Source organism: Botryllus schlosseri, chromosome 3 (genome assembly GCF_051294905.1).
Source record: "Botryllus schlosseri isolate E-star chromosome 3, Bs_hap1, whole genome shotgun sequence".
Classification (NCBI taxonomy): Eukaryota; Metazoa; Chordata; class Ascidiacea; order Stolidobranchia; family Styelidae; genus Botryllus; species Botryllus schlosseri.
In genome coordinates, this window is record NC_137238.1 from 3,452,453 (window position 1) to 3,470,722 (window position 18,270).

At 40.1% G+C, this 18,270-nt stretch overlaps 1 protein-coding gene across 1 annotated transcript; it reads left to right on the forward strand.

Annotated features, from left to right (window-relative positions):
* The first annotated feature begins 12,081 nt into the window (after nt 1-12,081).
* On the forward strand, nt 12,082-15,017 carry LOC145435591 (uncharacterized). Its single transcript, XM_080312875.1, has 5 exons — nt 12,082-12,388; nt 13,250-13,316; nt 13,384-13,440; nt 13,504-13,644; nt 14,867-15,017. The coding sequence occupies exons 1-5, from the start codon at nt 12,141-12,143 to the stop codon at nt 14,999-15,001; spliced, it is 648 nt and encodes a 215-aa protein (XP_080169001.1). The 5' UTR covers nt 12,082-12,140; the 3' UTR covers nt 15,002-15,017.
* The last annotated feature ends 3,253 nt before the right edge of the window (nt 15,018-18,270 follow it).

Here is an 18,270-nt window from a genome sequence, read left to right on the forward strand (position 1 = left end):
TGGTCCGGTAATCCTGAAGTCTGACTAATAGTAGGCCTATTCATCTAGAAGAAATTGCTTGTATTTCGACTTGAATGCGGACATGCTCGGCGAATGTCGGATAGCCGGGAGATGCTGTTCCACCACTACAGGTCTGGCAACTTGATAGCGCTATGCGTTTTCTTGTATTCCGCCCTGATCATGTGGTAGTTGTTCTTCGTTTACGCATGTTAGTTTCCAGGTTTTGGCGGGCAACGAAAGCACAATTATAACTGCTTTTTAAAACTGCTTACTTGAGTAGATTTCAGAGTCACCTAATTCGACTTAAGGATGTTTTTGGCTGCTTCGAAAAGAACTTCTACTCGTACTTAAGAAGAATTATACGTCGCTACTTCTACTTGAGTAACCTTCTTGACTACATTGACCACCTCTTACGGTTCGCAGTTATCAGAGGTCACTACCTTCGAAACTGCTGCAACATGCATCTTCGTAGCTAATTCAAAATTACTATGACATTACAAGTAGCTGACATGTTCGAAAATATGTTCTTAACGTATAATTCGGAGCCTATTTCACGCAGTGTGCTGGTGACAATTTCACTGATGAAAGTGATGCAAATTCATCACAAAACAACTTTTCAAAATTGAAAAGTTAATTTGTTTTTCCGAAAAACTGTCCATGTAGAAGTGGTCTAAAACAGTGGTTCTCAACCGCCAGTCCGTGGACCGGTGCCGGTCCGCGACGTCTTTGCTGCCGGTTCGCAGAGTATATTCAAATTTTATACCTTAATTTCAAGATGCAAGATGCGCGTGATGTTGAAGGCTTGTCAATTGAATAAATTAATAAAACATCAAATTTTGAAGTGATTCAGAACTTTGTGAGGTAACATTAAGCCAGGAAACATGTTCGATTTGACTTTCAGCTCAAGCCGTCTATGGAGACGACATTGCAGCGACAAACGCGAGCAGACTTGCTAATCCACTCAGTTTTTACGATCACTCGTTTTCGATTCATTTATTTTGGGAATAACCCTGTGTCGCTGTTGTCAGTTGTTTTCGTGCGGCGCATTTTATTCGTAGTACGTCTGTCGATAGTGGAAAATGAGAAAGGTAACACGACAAGGTGCTTGGTCCAACTCCAAAACACCTCTTCTCTCGATGATGTTGTCGAAGAGAATAATATTATTCAAATTGTCGTGGTCAGTTTATCCACGGCTTTCGGCAGGAAACGCTGTAATCGAATCCCGACGGCCGCACGTTTATCTGGGCCAGGCAATTTTATCTAGTCTAAGCAGAGTTGATAGCCTAAAATTATATGGAGCCCATAATGAACATATTTGATTACGAACTAAAACCTCAAAATGTCACTCTAGGACGGGGGTGGGCAATTATTTTTCTCTGCGGGTCAAATGAGAAGCAGAAAATACGTTGGCGTACGAGTCAAAATTTTAGCTATATTTTCAATCGTTTGAATTTTATTTCTAAATGGAAGCAGTGAATGCCATTGTTCAGTGGATGTGTCGATATTAGGGAATGAGAATGTGACAGGTAATGTATTTGCCAGCATATGTCGAGTGTCGACACAATGTTAAACATGATACATTTTGAACTGTCTTTAAACCCCTATCCGCGATTTTCGACAAAGACATTAAAATGTATTCGGGATACTACAAAGGTTGTTTGCCGCCTTGCGAGCAGTGAGCGAAGCTTGCAATTCTTCTAAATTCACCCTTCCTTGATCGAGTGAATGTCTTCGTCCATAAGACCATGCAGCTGGGTTGTAACCAAGTCACAAGGTTCCGAGTCACATGTCAATCTCACTTTTATAGTTTTGACTCGAGACAAGTCGAGTCATTTTCAATTCATCACTGAGTCAAGTCCGAGTCCAAGTCAAGGAGTCGAGTGTTGAGTCCGAGTCATGGTGTTTGACTTAAGTCCGATTCCAAGTCAGTGTGTTTACTGTTCAGTTCCGATTTAATGTCATATGAAACCCACTTTTTACAACTCTGCTCGGTGATATCGAATGCTTTTCATTCATAATATACTAATTTTCCTCACTTTTAACAGTTTCTGGCAGCATTCTCAACCTACTGATAGACGAAATAATAATAGCGTGATGACTTTGCTTATTCTTCGAAATTACAATGAAACGCCTGTCTTGGTGGACCCAGTCTCGAGTCATTTGACTTGGTCCGAGTCATGCTAAATGACTCGAGTACAATGCACAAATTGACTCGATGAGTCACCAAAATATCGCGACTCGAGTCGCGTTACAACCTTGCATAAGACCGACTTCAATTATACATATTAAACGCGGCAACCCGCTTGGCACTAACTACAAACCTTCTTTGAATTTAAACTTTGGGCTTCCTATTTATGACATGCCCGTTCGTCCTTTATGGGTGATGATGACACATAGTATTCACGCCATTGATTGACTTCATTTATGAGTATTAAGCACAGACCGTGTAATTCGGGATATGAGAATGTTGATAAGGAAGGTTTGGTGACTTCTGGTGACAATAATTGTTACGGCTTAATTTGTTACATTGACATTATTTTGAATCTGGATTACGCATGCGAGGTATGTAGGCTGCGTAATCGCTGCATATTAATCAACAGGCTTCGTTTGTTTGTTTGTTTTCGAGGTATTCATGGTGTGTGTCGACTACTATGGTCATTTACACCATGCCAATTTTCATCGGTTTTATTCCGTAGCTGCCGACTTGAAGCACCGCCCACTTCTAGGTTTTGATAAGACGTAGGCTACACCGCTTACACAGATGATAGGGCGAGGAGGAGCCTAGATAAACCTCCAACACTTGAGTACGAATTCTGGAGTCGACCTCGGTCGGACTCGAACCCACAATCCATTGGTGTTGCAGCCATGGATTATACCACTACGCTATCTCGCCACGATGAGCAGGCGCGAAAGTAAACGAATTGTCGGTTCAGTGTGCACAGCCTTTGGTGTTAGTGCACGCAGTAACAGTAAAAAGTAGGTTTTATGTTTTGAATTCCAATCAACTTTTCGCGGGCCGCACTTCGCTCAGGCCTCTCTAAGACCATACTTGCAAATAAACGGTTGCATAGTTTATAAAATTTTGGTTGATTTCAATTTTTGAAAGTCCACTGGTCCGCCAGCTATTTTTTGAAATTTCACCGGTCCGCGAGGTGAAAAAGGTTGAGAACCAGTGGTCTAAAACACCTCCGAGCAATGTTCCCTGTGAGCCACTGGTCCTCAAACTTTTTTCGATGCGCCCTCTTTTATGACAGTCAAAACTTTCGCGCCCTCCCTATCGTGATATCAAAAATGATAAGGAGAGCAAGATAGAACGTATGGTCCCTGACTTACCGTGTCTCAATCAATCAATCATGTCTGACCCGCGAGTGCTCTGCAGGTTGGAAACCAGCCCGTGACATGAGTCGAGTTTGACACCCCTGATGTAGGCAAAATCTACCTAGGCACTCCAAAACAGCAGTATCTCGTTACTGACCATTGACCAACTCTACAGGTCAAGCTATATGAGCCAGATAGACCCCTTCGACAAGATATGTAAAAACTGAGAAACTTCTTCAAGAAGAGAAAGACTTGAACAACTGATTTGTTCTCCTATATTGTCCGATAGCAATGTACTTTCTAAAGCTTCGACCTACTAGGTTATTGTAGACTATCGACTCAAGAAGCAAGGCTTTCTTTGAAATTTCAATGAAACAAAAAGACAAAAACAACGAATGAAGAAAAGTAATTTCCAGTAGGTACAGTAACAAAAAATGAATTCAATAATTCAATGTCACAGCACCTGATAACACTCTGAAGGTTATGAATCACAGAAATTGCAGATTGGCAAGATTTTCCTAAATATTTCACGAAACAAATTCAGAAACAATGGAATAAAGAATAGTTATTTACAGTAGATACAGGTACAGAAATACATGGATTTCAGGTTGCAGCAAATGACAAGACTCCTAAGATTGGGACACACTTGAAACATTCCAGATTAGCAAATTTTTCCCAAAAATTTCAACGAAACCAAGTTAGCAACAAAGGATGAAGTATAGTTATTTACAGTGGGAAGGAACAAAAATGCATGAATTTTATGACTTAAAACATTGCAGGTTACAACAAACAAATGAGACAAAGAGCAATATGATTTTTACGAAATATAAGAGACGTAATATGCCGAGTACAGTGTGATGCTCCGATTGCAATGACACCAGTATATTAACTTCGAAAACACATATCGCCCTGAATCACGCAAGAGTGGAGAAAATTGTCACAAAACTTTTGGAGTTGATTGGTAATTGCATGCTGACCGTCAAAAACGGACGCTAATTGAATTACGTGTCGAAATTCGCAACATTACATAATGCTTCAGCCGCAGGTCTGTCACCTCTTAAATAGCCGCAACTATTGTGCCTGAACAAACTCGCAAGGCGCGTACCCGGCCAGATCGTATTATGCAGCCCGAGGTATTTTTTTAATCTCTCGTACTTTTTTGAATGAGCTGGACTCATATTCGTGGAACCCGAATGGTGATTTAACACGCAAAGACGTGCTTCCTGCACTTCAACAAAGTAATGTAGTGTACGAATATAGGTGCCACTGTGATTGTGGCTACGTGGGAAGAACGTCAAGACGTCTGCAGGACCGCATAAACCAACATGTCCCCAGATTTATCAGAACACGTGCGTCACGCGATGTGAAAAGCTCACCCTTAACTCATCCACTTAAGATTGATGCTGATCGATCAAAGGCAATTAATTCTGCCATCGGCAAACATTTGTTGGATAATCCGATTTGTGCGAATAATTATCGAGACGACCGATTTCGAATCGTAGGTCGAGGCCGTTCACAATTCCATTTGTGTGCCTTGGAATCAACTTTTATCAAAATACACCAACCAAAACTCTGTCAACAAAAGGAGTTCGTGTATCACCTAAAAATAGTACATTGAACGCTCTCTCATTCGAAATTTCATGCTGGTGACGTCATATTTTGTGATACGATTGTTGATATACAATGTTCTTTCCAATTCTCTACTAGTTGCTGACGATTACCCCTGACGAGTGTCAGCCGAAAATATTCGGGTTCATTTCAATATGAATATACTATTTAATTGATTTAATATTAATGAACCAAATTGAAAGATGAGTCCACAAAGGGAGCATATACAAAGTCGCTCGAGGCTATCCTCGAGATCTTCCGGTTATTTCCCACCAACTGTTTTAGTGGCTCATCACTGAGTTCGAAGCGGCCAATTGTGAGTTAGAAACTTTGCAGTTGAGACGCTTTTAAAGCTCGTAAGTACACGGAGGTATCAGAAAAATGGGCTGATAATAGGAACGAGAGTGTTGAAGGTTTGTCGAAACACAATTTTGTCTTTTCCTTATAACAGCCGACGATCTATATAATACAGACTTTTTCAGAATTCAATTGTACATTTTGTATGATCAATATCAAAAAATGTCCTCTGGAATGTGTCCTATAAGCTGCTTAGGGATATCTAGATATCCCTGGATTTGCTAAATTTAATTTAAAGAAGATATCAGTGTTGGGATGACTCGAGTCATGACTTGACTCGAGTCAACTTTTTCGTATGACTTGACTTGACTCGGCGCTTCAGAAATGTGTATTGACTCGTGACTCGGAGCAAAATTTACGAGTCAATTTCAAGTCATCAAGTAAACGGTGTCGGTTAAATCTCTGTATCTTTTTTATGTTCGGATTATTCGCGATACGCATGTGTCACTTGTGAGAGCAACCAGTCATTCACTGATTGTACCTTTCAGTGGCCCCCTTACATCACAAATAAATTGACCGAAAACGAAATGATCACAGCTTACGTTTATGTGAAATCAGAAGTATAATCTAATAACAAACGTATCTCTGTTTCTTAGACGGCTTACATCGCGCAGTGCCCACCTTAGCCGACCTCCTTGTATGAATTGAATGGAACGAATGTATAGTTTATGCGTTTATATTCTCACGGATGTGTAGATGGGTAGTGTATTATGCCATATCAATAATGTTTCAACTTCTCGACGCTTCGTATTCGATCCTATATTTTGCCTCAAGTATTTTATTAGCTGCTCTACGTCTGCGTGAGCGATACAACGCCCTTTGGCATGTATATTTGACTTTATACTCGTTATTAATGGAAGATATATGACCAATTCATCTGTCTGTCACAAATCTAGCAAAATGTAATGACTTTGAATCATCACTCATACTTCGAAAAACCAATTTGACTTGAATTGTGACTTGACTCGTGACTTGACTTGAATTCACTCGACTTGACTCGAGTCACCTCCAAATCACGAGTGACTTGACATGACTCGAGTCACCTTCGAAAATCGATTGACTTGACTCGACTCGAGTCAAAATGTGGAATGACTCGAAATGACTCCTGACTCGAAGGTAGTGACTTGATCCCAACACTGGAAGATATACGCATACGCTACTCGTTTAACGCAATTCACGCAAAAAGATAAGCTAATTGCAAAGTTCAATTCGTACAACGTGTCGTTCCGAGAAATATCCGACTTTAATTAAATATATAATGTTATAGTAGGCCTATGGCTAAATTATTATAGAAGTACTTGAAGTCAATGCCATTTCGGGGAATCTAGTCTGGCCATTATTGTTTATTATTGCCAATAAGGTAGACTACAGCGATAACGTAATAATTAAGGCTATTTAAAGTCATTAAAATCATATTTTTTCTATGCATCAGTAAGTCGTGAAATCAATTTTAACGCAAAAACTGCATCCCTGTGAGGTATATTGAAAGTTATAAAGTAATATTTTCCTGGTTGGGTCATAAATCCGTTTCTTCAGTTATATAGTCATATTTTTGAGTTATAAATTCATATCGTTATATACTTTAAATAAAAAATTCCAATTTGAGCGATGAAGCAATTGAGCACTAAGAAAGTAAGGCAGTTACTCGTTGGGATAGCTGGTTGAATGCTGCTCAATATGATGACAGAAGACTTCCACAAGTTCAAGACATATACTCAATGGGAAGTTAACAGAAATATGCCTCCACTACAACAATATTTCAAAATTTATACTCTAAATGGAAAGTTGTACGTACATCATCAAAGAGGCTCATGCCGATCTAAATACCCTTGATTTCGGAAAAGATCTGCTTGAGCTCAGAAATTACATGAAGAAGCGATTGGACAAAAACGATGTGAAACAAATTATGGAGCTACAACGACAAGACATTTCGCCAGCGCTGTATGCAAAACTGCAGAAGTGTCAACCTCATCAGCGTCAGTGAAGTCATTTTACGTCCAAATCGTAACTTCAAAGACTCTAACATTCCACACTACATGAAACTGTACTACAACAGTGGCTTAAAATAAAAATGGATGTGTATTACTGTTATGTTGCGTATGTTTTACTCCGTAATTCCGTGAGTAAAAATACGCGATTTTCACATAAAGTCATATTTTCCAAAAATTAAAGTCATATTATTGATTTTTTAAAGTCATATAAAAATGGCCCTAGTAATAATGAATGACTTTTTGATTTTTCAAGTGGGATATGATCTCTTTTGACATTAATCGTATCTCCGTGTCATTGCCAAGGCCCAAGGTCCTGTGCAACTTACGAATCGCTACCCCGACCTTTAAACTCGTTTGCAATGAGAGAAACGAGTTTTAACTAGTTATTTATTTATAATATGTATTAGTTTATACTGAGATCGTCATCGTGTATTTTTCATTTTTATATCCTTTGATATAAATTTCGAGCCTAATAAATTTATTTTCATCCGCTCAAGACACACAATGCAGTATGCAATACATATGGCACATCCGATATAATGAACGGATAGAAGATTGCTGAAACCCGAAACGATATGCCCTGGCCTAATGCCTGATTTAATAATGTTCGCTATATATCTTTTGACGCTTCTCCTTGCTCTCTTTATTCACTTTATATTTTGTATTACTTTGTATTCGTCATTCACCAGGTCTTTTTTGAAAAGACGCTGTATATGAACACTGACGTATCATCATGTATGCGACGAGGAGCCCGGACATCAATATACATCACGTGATTATACAATGCCCGTCCGGCCGAAGATGATAGCGGTCTCAAACCACCTCTTTCAACTTCCAATCCAAACATAAGAAGCAAACAATTCAGATTTTCTGGCGCCGGCAGTAAAGACATAATGACGTGACGATTTACATCCTGGATCAAGCATTTTTTTCGTAACGGCTGGAAGAGCCCACCGCTGAAACTTTGCTCCCGGTCTTCCCCTATATTTGGATATGAAATTTAAATCATAATGTAGGCATGCAATTTGCAGACAAGCAAAATAGGATTTGGATTTTAAAATGGCCAAAGGAAACAAATTGAACGTTTCAATTTTCCCGAGGACATATACCTGAATTTTCATTCGAATTTTGCAATTTCAATGTTGAAAGTATAGGGTAGGTAGCAAAATATATATTTTGATTTCAAGAAGAAAAAAGTTGGATTTGAAATTATGATTTATGCGCGGACTACATGCAGAATAAGGTCAGTCACATGCAAAATAAGGTCAGTCGCATGCAAAATAAGGTCAGTCACATGCAAAATAAGGTCAGTGGCGACATGCAAAATAAGGTCAGTCACATGCAAAATAAGGTCAGTCACATGCAAAATAAGGTCAGTGGCGACATGCAAAATAAGGTCAGTCACATGCAAAATAAGGTCAGTCACATGCAAAATAAGGTCAGTGGCGACATGCAAAATAAGGTCAGTCACATGCAAAATAAGGTCAGTCGCATGCAAAATAAGGTCAGTCGCTAGCAAAATAAGGTCAGTCACATGCAAAATAAGGTCAGTCACATGCAAAATAAGGTCAGTGGCGACATGCAAAATAAGGTCAGTCACATGCAAAATAAGGTCAGTCACATGCAAAATAAGGTCAGTGGCGACATGCAAAATAAGGTCAGTGGCGACATGCAAAATAAGGTCAGTAACATGCAAAATAAGGTCAGTCACATGCAAAATAAGGTCAGTGGCGACATGCAAAATAAGGTCAGTCGCATGCAAAATAAGGTCAGTCACATGCAAAATAAGGTCAGTCACATGCAAAATAAGGTCAGTCACATGCAAAATAAAGTCAGTCACATGCAAAATAAGGTCAGTCACATGCAAAATAAGGTCAGTGGCGACATGCAAAATAAGGTCAGTCACATGCAAAATAAGGTCAGTCACATGCAAAATAAGGTCAGTCGCTAGCAAAATAAGGTCAGTCACATGCAGAATAAGGTCAGTCACATGCAAAATAAGGTCAGTGGCGACATGCAAAATAAGGTCAGTCACATGCAAAATAAGGTCAGTCGCTAGCAAAATAAGGTCAGTCACATGCAACATAAGGTCAGTCACATGCAAAATAAGGTCAGTGGCGACATGCAAAATAAGGTCAGTCACATGCAAAATAAGGTCAGTCACATGCAAAATAAGGTCAGTGGCGACATGCAAAATAAGGTCAGTCACATGCAAAATAAGGTCAGTCACATGCAAAATAAGGTCAGTGGCGACATGCAAAATAAGGTCAGTCGCATGCAAAATAAGGTCAGTCACATGCAAAATAAGGTCAGTCACATGCAAAATAAGGTCAGTCACATGCAAAATAAGGTCAGTCACATGCAAAATAAGGTCAGTCACATGCAAAATAAGGTCAGTGGCGACATGCAAAATAAGGTCAGTCACATGCAAAATAAGGTCAGTCACATGCAAAATAAGGTCAGTCGCTAGCAAAATAAGGTCAGTCGCTAGCAAAATAATCTATAAGGTCAGTGGCGCAAAGAAAAAAGTTGGATTTGAAGTAAATATTTGGATTTATACACGGACTGTTAATATTCTAGATGCGACCAATCACCTCGTAATGGTAATAATCGTCTCATTGTATTTTGTTGAAACATCTTCAGCTTTAGGATATAGATAAGGAATCTCGAACATGAAATTACTATATAGGAAAGATATTTTAAATTTATTGTTGATAAGAGAAAGAGTTGGATTTGTAATTGAAATATGGATTTGGATTTATGCGCGGACTGATAATAATATTCTTCATGCGACTGACTTTCATAATCAAGATAATCATGATTATCTTTTGATTGAAACATCTTAAGACTTAGGATATAGATAAGGAATTTTACTGTTGAAAGTAGGCTACTATATACAGGAAAGATATTTCGAATTTCGTTTTCATAAGAAAAAGAGTTGGATTTGGAATTGAAGTATAGATTTGGATTTATGCGCGGACTGACCTTATTTTGCATGTCGCGACTGACCTTATTTTGCATGTGACTGACCTTATTTTGCATGTCGCGACTGACCTTATTTTGCATGTTTTTGACCTTATTTTGCATGTCATCGCACCAACCCTGTAGCAGAATTCGGCTACCAGGTATTCTATAGGAAACAGCGTTTGCGAAATATGCCAAACATTTTCAGACTTAACGGAGTGCCGCTGTCATTGTGTATATGCACGGATTTTACCAATCCTTCGCAATAACAATAACGCAACACACGGAAATTGGTAGGGTATATGCTGTTATCACAGGTCTGTCCTTAGGCAACTGTCTAACAACGTTCGATGCTGCTGCAACTTGACGCTATACTCACTGCATTGATTCACGTACCGTGTAATCGTGTGCTATTGTTGAATTACGCATCGGCGGCTGCACCGTAGCCCTAGTCTGTACCAACCTGCTAATTGCTGACGCTTGATGACGCATATTTGTCATACACACTGGAATTGTGGTCTCGCGGGCTGCAGCCAAAGGTTTTCACGATTTAGTAGGGATTTCGATTTCAATGTGGAATAATGAACAAGCCGGGAATGGAACTATTGTCATTCGAGACGTATTAGGTATAGTAAAGGGCAATTTAGCCTGTGAAACGACGCGTATCCGTACGGATGACGGTAATTCGTAAATCATCAATTCACAAATAACTAACTATTCTGCAAATAGTCCCTCGGGTTGAATTGACGGTAGGACCGAGGGTAAGTTAGGCTAACCTAAAGCACTCCACAATCGATTATAATTGGTAGTCAAGAAACAGCTCCGAAACTTGCATCGATCCCAAATATATTACCTAATTGAGGCTTTCTGGTCCGTCAATCAATAGTCGCCGTCAGACATCGTAAAGAAATGGCTATAGGCACCCAGTCACGCGATATTGATTTAGGCTCGGGAATCGGTGCAGGATTGGTACCGCACTATAGCTTATTCTCTTTCAAGCTACGAAGACGGTATACTAGGGTTAGGTAATGTTGTGGTTAATCGCATGCCATTGGCGCGGGGATAGGCAACCTTTCGTATGCAGCGTGCCAAAATGTAAAAAATGTCAAAATATTACCAACTGGATGGCTTGCCAAACATTGTTAATTTTGTCATTTTTAGTGTTTCAAGCTAGGAATCCCACCAACCGCTAATCTGCAGCTATAGCAACGAAATCGAATACGCCAGTTATAAGTAATATGCCCCAAAATACCCTATTTTATGTTGATTTACGAAATAATTGTGGTTTGTCTTCTAGCTTTATAATCTTGAAAACTTACGTTACACGTTTTGCAACAAACATGGTTATGATGTGTCGTACACGTCAAATCATTTGGCGAGCCATGAAAAATCATCTCGCGTGCCCTGCGTTAACAAATTTCACTGTAGCCTAGGAATGGGCACAATGATTCGAGTAGGAGCAATGATCTTTTCGAGTACTAAAATTTTACGCTCCTTGCCACTGTAAATTGAAAAGTAAATTCATCAACGACAATTACAGTTTCGGTACTATTTTCCACTGCGGGAGCCTTGAATACCAGACTTTCTTTATTGTGATGTAGAACCGGCTGTATATTCTTTGTAATCGCATACAAAGGGACATATATATGCGAACTTTTCACAATGCCGCACTGTTGTGACGTCATAATGAGTCATACTCGAATATTCGACTCGAATCACTCAGGAACTCGATTTTTCCCAGCCTAGTTAATAAGTTATTTCTCTAAAACAAGCTACGGCCCTAGAAACCGTATTCTATTATGACGTCACAAGAGCCGCCAGTGTTGGAAGAATAGATTTCAGCAAAATGCAGTGAAACATCCATTCTTCGAGACGCCGAGGCCTAAAACATCGCTCACTATTATGTCTGGTTTCTTCTCGGGTAGCGCGCCAGTAAATTCATACACCGCGGAGGAGAACGTGTGTGTTGGCGTTGTGGAATGTCTCGCGGAATCGCTCAGAAAATTTCTGGGAACTCTGGAAGAGGTCGACCAAAAAGAGATTTTCGAAGAGCTGTTTTACGATCCTATCATCTCCAATGCCTTGCTGCTCATAGAAGTGACAGCGGTCTGTGTGTTCGCTCGCCATGGAATCTCAAAAGTCGTTCAGAAGTAAGTTTACTTGACTTTACAACAGATGGACTTGAACTTATACCAATAATCTAGTTATGTGACGATCAGTTTACTGCTGCATTTATTGAGTAGTTCTAGTTGCTTATTTTGTAAAGTGATTAGTTAAACTTTAGTACAAGCTGCTAGCTTTGAGAAGTGAGTAGTTCTAATTCTAGTTGAGCATTTTGAAAGTACAGATGTCGTACAAGTCTCCCTGAAAACTGACACAGTACGGTACCGACCGATATAGTACAAACTCAACTGACGTGTATGCTGTTCGACGTAATCACGCTAATACGAACCATTGTAGTAGAATATTGATTGAATTTATCTCCCGTATATCTTTGTATTGTATGATTCCGATCATTAGCGACAGATGGCTTCCAGCAGAAACACCGATTATGAATTACGGTACCCCAGTACGGCCCGTAGGTCAGTAATCACACAGGCACTTGGGTCTTGCGTCTTGGTAATTTGAACTATGCGGAAGCAGACGTAAATATTGCACCAACGACATCTGGCGGATTACCTGTACACTATCTATTTTTAATAAAAGCATCGGATTTCACTCGCTCGATGTTGCTTCTCTGGACCTCTGGTAGTCCTTAGTTGAATATTTTTGAATGCAGTATGGTGTATTATTATTTTTACTCTGACTATCATTCTCCAATTAATGTATTACTAATTTCTATGATGTACCGGTATTAGCACAAATTAGCACACTTCTAAAAGCCCTCAAGATTACCGGTTCACGATCTAAGATATCGGCCTCGCCTGCCTAGTGCCGTTAAATTCCAATTTCATTATCATCGCTTGTCCCTTTATGTTTTCTTATACATAAAACACCTTGTTTTTGTATAGGTTTTGGGATGTCATTGGCAGATATGCGCCTTTCAGAGCGATGGAGTCACAGATCAGCAACACAAAGGTAAGATTATACGTGATTATACTATATTAAACTGCTTAACATGCTGAATGCACGCTTCCACTTGCAGAAAGGCGATTTCAACGTACTATGTACCTCAATGAGTAGAATGACAGACGACATGACGGTATATACTTTGACATTGTACACCGTCCGATTCAGCTATAGTTCAGCCACCTTATTTTTACAGGTTATGCAGAAGGACATCAAAGCTATCGAAGCCGCGTTGAACGGCAGGCTGGAACAGCAACAGCAAATTGTCGACGTCACCAGGCGGTGGATAAGGGCTATGGAATTTACGGGAAATAAAGCTATGGTGGATCCGAAAAAGGTGGGTTCTGATACTGGGCTCCTGGTACTGACGGTATGCGTATGCACAAATCGTGTGTATGTATATCATGGTCATTGTATATGCCGCAAAATATGTAAGGTTATATACTAGGCCTATACGTTCTATATCAACCAGAAGTTGTTATCGACAGTAGAGGCGGAAGTGATGTGTCAATTTTAACTCAAGTACACGTAGAAGTAGCGAATCATAAGTAAGTAAAAAGTAATCATTCTAGGCCTAGTTTTGCCTAAAAATCTAAAAACTGCCAAGTAGAAGTAGAAGTCTAAAATGATGACGACCTGAGGAAGTAATGCGAGTACGCAAAATATACTTGAGTACTTCGAAAAGTAGAAGTACTTCGTTCCCGGCCACCTCTAAAATTGCTACGCTATAGCCTTGACGAAATTTCTCTCTATGTAAATACCTTGCTTACTTCAGTATGTGATAGAACAAGTTGAATTGCTTTTATTGTGGGCGATTTTTTTTACTTAAAAAACGGAAGATTTTGACCTAAAAATCAAAGTTTTGACATTTTGTGACATTAAAAAATCATAATTTTGACCAAATTTGACCTGAAAAACTTTATTTTTACGAAATCTGGCCCTGAAGAATTCCAGTAGTTACATTACGCATTACGGTAAAAATAAATGCAATTTTTTGCAATACAACGAAAGATACTTTCCTACATTTTCGGGTAGAAAGTGTCTGTCCTCACTAAGTAGGTGCCAAGAATGGAGTAAGAACGTTCAACAGCAGCAGTTGTTGGCTGACAACACTGAAGTTGTGCGTACACTGCTGGTGACGAACCGTGTTGCTTCATTCTGGCAATGGTATCTACATCACATTTTTTCATCATGCGCTTCTTGATATAAGATTAAGGACCATGCAATGCCCACGCAGTCTTGCTTCAGTTGGGATATTACGATATGTTGAGCATAACACCATGTCAACCTATTTGTTTCATTCGAATGTTTATGAATCGCAATGAGCGGACAATGGGCCGTCTACAACGGGAGGCCTATAATGTAGGCTACAAGCTGTAAAATGTCAAATGATAAGTTTACAGACAGTGCAAAATCTACGATACAAACGAAATGAAGGTTGGAAAAAAGCTGTAACTTTGTAAAACATTTTGACATTTTGACCTAATTTTGACTTTTTTGACATGTAAAAAAAATCGCCCTACATATAATCCTGAAACTTGCGTTCTTATCATTGAAAGGTCACGGAAGGTTCGACAGTTGTCAGCACGAAAACCAGCCAGACACACGGAGTCGGGAAGCGCCAGTCGGAAAGTCGTATCCCACGCATGAAAGACTCGCCTAGGCCTATTAGTGCTAATCGCGGTGAAAAATGAGATCTGTTCGGTACTATGTCTCGTGTCATTCGTTTTGTAGGACGGGTTTACGGTGAGGGTTGGGCAGAATTGCCGAATGGGATCAAATTACAAATTGGAATGAAATGTAACATACAGCAAATCTTACTTCAATTTCGTACGCACCATATAGAACAGGGGCGGGCAACATACGGCCCGCGGACAGTTTTCCGTCTTACATGATAATGTGACCCGCGGCCCGGGTCTGCCGAGATTCGCAACTACTTGCTTACTACGTCAAATTTTAGTGACTGTATGTTATTACATACGCGTGCGAGAGTGGAGCTTGCGCGTAAGTTCGTTGAAGCGAGAAGACTTGCATTATCGGCATTTACGATGTAGGCCCACTCAATCCTCATTTCGTTTGTGGTAATCATCAGAGATGAGCATGGATTAGGATTAGGTTTTGAAAAAACAGGATTTGTGAAATTTTTTCGGATTTGGATTGGATTAGAATAAGAGATTTTTTTTCTGAACGGATTAGGATTGGATTGGATTTACCGATTTTTTGGGAGATTAATATGTCGTGTGGCGAATGGCGACAAACTTTATTAAGATCAGTTATTGATGTATTTATAGTACACTACACTATGGTTCACTCGGTGCGAATGAACATGAGAGGTGCAGCCCTATGCTAAGTTATCTTAATTCAAGAGAATCGTTGGTTGTGAAAGTAAATTTTCCAATCCCTCCCTTGCATAAATATGCATTTTTTCTGAATTTTAAGTTGGAATCGGATTAGGATTGGACATGGACTTTTATATGAAAAAGTTATGGATTAGGTTTTGGATTTGGATTCGTAGTTTCGGATTTGGATTGGATTAGGACATAGAAATTCCAAATCCGCTCATCTCTGGTAATCATGGTGTTTGTCGACTACAATGGTCATTTACACCAGGCTGATATTTCTTATTTTTGATTCCGTGACCGCCGACTTGTAGCACGGCCCACGTCTAGGCTTTTGTAAGACACCACTTATGCCAGAGGTCGTCAACTCAAAACGGTCGCGGGCCACTTTTCAAATTTCATAGAGGAAAACGCGGGCCGCATGAATTCAATATCGAGATTAATTAGGCCACACAGTTGAACAATGAACAACGACGCTATCTCGTCACCTACTCAACCCTAATGAATTGATATCTTTGTAAATTTGGGGTACCGGGCTTATCGAACGTCTTGAAATCTTAATTAAGGATTGCACCGTGTGTTGATTGATCAGATAGAATCAGACATGGCGGCGCCTGTGTATGACAATGCTATTCTCAAATCCACATTGTCTTCGTCATTATCGGCGAGAAATGGCTTTGAAATGACATTGCTGTCGTTAAAAGACATTCATTAAGTACGATTTATTCCTTGTACATGTGGATAAATGGGCGAATTATCTATCGATTCAGCAATCCGGCCCGCCAAGTACTTGATTTTCCTATATCCAGCCCGCCGACTGGAGAAGTTGCCCGCCCCTGATATAGAATGATGAATGTATACGCCGAGCGTGGCTCGTTTCGCACTGTAGCCTACAGATCTCTTGAAGCATTTGCAGGTAAACCATGAATTTGATTAGAGTTCAAATAAGAGCGTAGAGACATTTCACAGATTAGATTACCTGCGCTTGGCTCCAATTGGTCTAATTTCAAAATCCCAAGTGTAAATTGTCAGTATGGTTTTGCCTATAATCCACAGGGTTGTAATGTGACCAAGGCACAAGTCAATCTCACTTTTATAGTTTTGACTCGAGCCAAGTCGAGTCATTTTCAAATCACCACTGGGTCAAGTCCAAGTCGGTGAGTAGGATCGGGTCCGAGCCGTATAGTGCTGTGACTCGCCACCCAAGAAGCTAGAAGTGGTTCGTTTCACAGCTGCATCATTAGTTCCGGGATAAGTATTGCAGGTTATTCTTTACGGCCAAGCTTTATACTTATGATATCGCGCGAGTTCCCAAGTTATATGATATGCACGCGACATCAAGTATCCCTGCCTTGAGGACAACGCCTCTTGAGTGTGGTCGTATATCGCTGTAATTGATATTAGAGTGCCAACTTGCTTTGAACCAGGGATAGCATATGCCAGTGGGTCCCAACATGGACGGTATCACCCCCAGTGGGCGGTTTTGAGAAGCAAGTGGTCGAAAATGTCAAATGGGGCGACTGGAGGTCGTTTGGTAGTGAAAATGTTAGAAGGTCCAGTCAGATATATTAAATAAAAACGGTCAAAAAAGCACGTGAAGACGGCTCATTCTGCATATGAGTCGATGACGCGAAAAAAGGGCCAACTCAACGGAAAGTAGACGCGGAAGCCGGTTCTCCGAGCACCTATCACCTATCACCAGCGATCAGATTTAGGTGAATAACTTCCCGATTACATCTATTTATTTTTTTGGATCCATAAATATGGGGGACGAAAATTTACGTCGAGTTTGATAAGGGGGCGATGAGTCGAAAAAGGTTGGGAACCGCTTTCAGGAGGATTTGTCCTCTTTTTTCAATAAAACCAAAGTGCCCTGCGAGTACGCCCAAATGTTATCTTTTTTCGTATGTTGACCTGTTTTTTGCTTTGAATTTGATATTTAGTAGATTTTATACAGCGAAGATTAGAAGAACGCCAACCATAGGTACAATCTACTGTGGATACCGTGCTTTCCGGCCTCTCCACGATGTGATGACTAAAAAAATAGGTCAGCTCTCCCGCAATTCGAACTATGTGTATGTACGAACTCCCCGTTTTTATGTGTGTTATTGTAACTTTTTGGCTTGTAACTATACCAGACTTGTCGCCAAAACAAAACCAGAGAAAAACATTACCGAGAATGGAAATCACCGGGAATAACATTGCCGAGAATGAAAATTACCGAGAATGGACACGACCGAGAATAGACATTACCGAGAATGGCTAATGCCAAGAATGTAACTTACTGAGAAGGCGTTGTCGAGAAATTTATATCTGAGATTCGACACCGAATGTGGCAAAGCCGTCATGCACAATTGCACATACACACGACCTGTGCATACGCATAACATGCCTGCATTGCATACACTGCATTCTCGGAAATGTCCATTCTCGGCGGTGTCGATTCTCGGTAATGTCCATTCTCGGTGGCGTCAATTCTCGGTAATAGCATTCTCGGTAATGTTTTTTTTTTCGGTATTGTCCGGATACCGATCAGACGAGTTGACCTCTAATAGGACGTATCGATCATTCCTATCTGATGCCGAATACTATACATGCGTATTTTCTGTACCACCAGTATTGCT